At 43.7% G+C, this 3952-nt stretch overlaps 1 protein-coding gene across 1 annotated transcript in view; it reads left to right on the top strand.

Moving 5' to 3' along the window:
* LOC104620374 (exonuclease mut-7 homolog) overlaps positions 1–3952 on the top strand; it is a gene marked incomplete at both ends in the record, with an annotated part of 31478 nt that overhangs the window by 1434 nt on the left and 26092 nt on the right. Inside the window, one exon of the mRNA XM_010286571.1 lies at positions 2967–3005. Coding sequence (XP_010284873.1) covers positions 2967–3005 — 39 coding nt within the window. The remainder of the gene's footprint in view (positions 1–2966; positions 3006–3952) is intronic.

Consider the following 3952-nt stretch of genomic DNA (forward strand, 5'->3'; position numbering starts at 1 on the left):
AGTTGGGGTTGTTCAGCCTGGAGAAGAGAAGGCTCCGGGGAGACCTTATTGCAGCCTGCCAGGGCTTAAAGGGGTCTTAGAAGACAGATGGGGACAGACTTTTTAGCAGGGCCTGTTTAGGACAAACGGTAATGGTTTTAAACTACAAGAGGGCAGATTTAGACTAGTTCTAAAGTGGAAATTTTTGCCACTAAGGGTGGTGAAACCCTGGCCCAGGTTGCCCAGAGAGGTGGTCGATGCCCCATCCCTGGAAACTTCCCAGGTCAGGTTGGACACGGCTCTGAGCAACCTGATCTAGTTGAAGATGTCCCTGCTTACTGCAGGGGGGTTGAACTAGATGGCCTTTAAAAGTCCCTTCCAACCCAAACTATTCTATGATTCTGTGGTTGCTCTGAGCTGGTTACTTGTTCACATCAGCATCCTCATCAGTGTTCTGAGACACATGTAGGTAGGTCAGAATATGCTCTCCATACATTCAGTTTCTCTCAGCCATGTCAAATAAGCGGGAGCATACTGGCTAAAGAGTTTTTGGTGGTTTTTGTTTTTCTGGAGGATTTCTGTGTTGGGTTTTTTTAAGCACACTAGATTTTAGGCATTTTGCATCACTGGGTTCTTTGTAGGCACTTTGCTTTGGTACTTGTGGCCCAGCTGTGATAGGTATGGCCCAAACCTGCCACAGAAGCTTTTTTGTGCCAACAGCCTCGTCACTGCCAAGCAAAATGGTAGTACTTTCAGGTTCTGAACCACTCTTTGAATGAGCTTTACTTTTGTCCAGCCTCCAAATTCTCTTTCCAAATACTCTGGTACTTGTCCTGGCACTGAGGGCTTGTAGAAATAAGATGCCATTAATTCTTTCTAAGGAGCAGGTCTCTAGGAGGTAGCTTGGAGGTTGACTGTCTGCAGAATTACTTGACTATGGTTTCTCCTCCCCTCTCATGAGTGTACTGAGCCAAGTCACTGCCCTCTGGATGCACACTGCATTGGGGAGCACATTTCTTTTCTTGTTAACAGGGCAGTTTTGGTCCTTCTCTTGATGGTCTGGCATTCATCATTATCCTGTGCCTGGAGACAGATTGTACCAGCTGAGAGTAAGTTTTTGTTCTGCCTCGTCTGGAAAAAAACAGCTTGCCCTCATTGCATCCAGGTATATCAATTAGACTGTGAAGAACAAGCACCACAAGAGACTGAATATCATAGTGAAATGTTTTCATTTCTTGAATTTTGAATTGTCCAGCTGTATTTGCCAAACATGGAATGGTGTTTCATCTGCAGTTTATAGAAGACTTTCTCCTTGTAGATACAAGAGGCTTTCTTAACAGAGTTTTAACAGAGCCCAGCAGGTTGTTCAGATGTTCCTACAGTGCTATTGATCCAGCCTTCAGAGAGCCAGTTTTCAGGAAATGAGACACCTCCTCCAAAAGCGCCGGTTCTTTTGTTCAGAAGAGGATTCGTTTCATGTTCTGACAGAAGGTGGCAGATGCATGTGGTTTTTCTGATCCCCCACCCCCAGTACTTTGAAAGCGAAGATGGGGTTGAGTGGCTGGCAGTGATCTCTTGACACCGTTCTGGCACAGCCAGTTCTTCTTCCAAGACCTCCTGATCCATCAGTGAAGGCTGTGATCTGTCTTTGCTGCCTGCCAGATCCACTGACAGAAGACCTGGGGAGGATCGAGCATTTCAACGTCCTGCATCTCAAAGCTTTAGTGTTGGATGACATCATTCTAGAGAGCTTGGTCATCTGCAGTGAGAGAGTAGGAAGCATTTATCCAGGTGTATTTATTTAGCAGAGTGGAATGGATTCTTGATCTGGTGTTCTGCTCTCTCTGGCCTTCCATTTCCTTTGTTTTGGAGTATTTGCTTGATTTAAAGTATCCACGCTGGCCAGTTACTTCCATTAAGGTACTTTTGGCAGCTGTTTCTGGACTCGGTCCCTTCTTCTGAGAGCTCTTTGGTGGTCTCTGTTTACCATTCTCAGCTGTGTATGAGGTCTGGTTAAATGCCTCCTTTACCTCAATAGTATTTAAATTACATGCTTGTATATCTCAAAGATGTTTTCTCTGAGGCTCTTACTCCCTGTTTGCTCTTGTACCTTTCCATAAAAGTGGCACTAGCAGTCATTGCTACCTCTGCCAGAAGTGGGGGTGAGGCTTAGGCCTTACTGGCTGATCAGTCTCATGCAACCTGTGCTCTTGGCAGAGCGGAGAGTAGGTCCCATCCCGAGTTTCTCCCCAGGGTTGGCTCTGAACTACATTGGAATGGGGATATTAACTTATCAGTTCCCTTTCCCAGACCTCATGATTCCAGAGGATTTTTTCATGACTTGGCTGTTGAAAAAGTCTGTATTTTTATATTCTGAAGGCTTAGCCTTGCAGATGATCCCTGAGATCACTTCCTTTACTGGGGTCTCTGGGGATGGCTCTCTGCTGGGCTAGCTGTTGAGGTGAACAGTTTGTGGACATATGGCAAGTGTGAGGTAGAGCCAGCAGCAATGATCCATGTGTTCCACCAGACACTGGCCTGTTTCAGCTTTGCTCAGCGATGTCTCTGTCTTGCAAGAGCACCATGGGAGCTTTGAGGCATTCAGAAATGGTGCTGCACTTTGCAGAGTATTGTTAAGGTGATTAGTTTTCTGCAAACGAGTTCAGGACCCAGCTCTGGGTAATAATGAGAGTTGGGGCTACTGCTGGGTACAGGCCTGCCATTGCCTGTGTGCTTTGATTGCATATGAATTTTTCTGTCTTACTTGCTGTAGTGTAACAGTTGTCTGAATTACTTCATCTAAGCTGTGTTTTTCGGCCATGCCCCAGCTGGTGACATACGAGAAGCAGAGGTTTCCCGTGTGCTCCAGAATGCATTCCTCAATCACAGTTGATGCCAGTGTGTAAGATGGTGTGTTAAATTTCGGCTTGCTGTATGTAGCATTCTCCCTTTTCTAAGACAGCTCAGAAGTAATTTTGTCTTTTCAGAAAACCATGACTCAGGAGAATTGGACAGATCATGTTCAGGTGAGTATGGATTTCCCCCTCCCATTTTCTCAGGGTTAGTTGCTTAGAGATGATTTTAAGACGTTCAGAATATCCAGCTCTGGTTGTTGTAGTCCTACTATTACAATTTTGCACTCTCTCATAACCTGTAAGCGTATAGCAAAATTGTACGTGCAAGGAAGAGCAAGGAAGAAAATTTATATTTTAATTCCTGTTATGTCTTTAAAAATGCTCTAGTTAGGCTGGAGCATTTAGATAAGATTATAAAGTACGTTCTTTTACTTTCATGCATTTATTTATAAGTGAACACTACAAATATTTATGTTGATTAATTACAAGGAGGGGGGAAAAGGAAGTTCTCTTCAGGCAGCTAACAAGGTGTGTGAGTAAATCAGGACAAATGTTAGTTTCCCTCTGCATGCTCCACTCTTTTTCAATAGGTTTATTAGGTCACTCTTAGATATTGTGAACTTCCACTCTTGTGTTGTAGGACACAAGTAATTTTAATAACACAGGAAGAAGGATAGCATGGGTGGAATGCTAGTACTTATTTTTCTTGGTGTGTAAACAGTCGAGTTTAGGCAACCTTGTTTTGGCCTGATACTACAATAAACATATATGTGACAATGAAATATAAAGAAATTCCACAGTGACAAACCATTAGTGATTATTTATGTGTCCGTGATATCCCTATGGAATTGCAACCTCATGGTGAGTGTTTGCTCCTTCTCTGTAACTCCTCTCAGTTTGAATTCTGCAGCCTTTAAGGATTTTTGACCATCAGCTAGAGTCTTCCTTTGAAAATTCATTTGAATGGTCATTGTGGGCCTCTGCGTGGTAACAGGACAGTCTGATGACTAATGATCTCATGCATTTGAGGTCTTAGGCACTGTCTGTGCACACCAGTGAAATGACTGAATTTTAAACATTTCTTCTCTCTTTCATGGGTCAGCAGGCAAAACAACAAT

The sequence above is a fragment of the Phaethon lepturus genome, unplaced genomic scaffold, assembly GCF_000687285.1.
Source record: "Phaethon lepturus isolate BGI_N335 unplaced genomic scaffold, ASM68728v1 scaffold33824, whole genome shotgun sequence".
Taxonomy (NCBI): Eukaryota; Metazoa; Chordata; class Aves; order Phaethontiformes; family Phaethontidae; genus Phaethon; species Phaethon lepturus.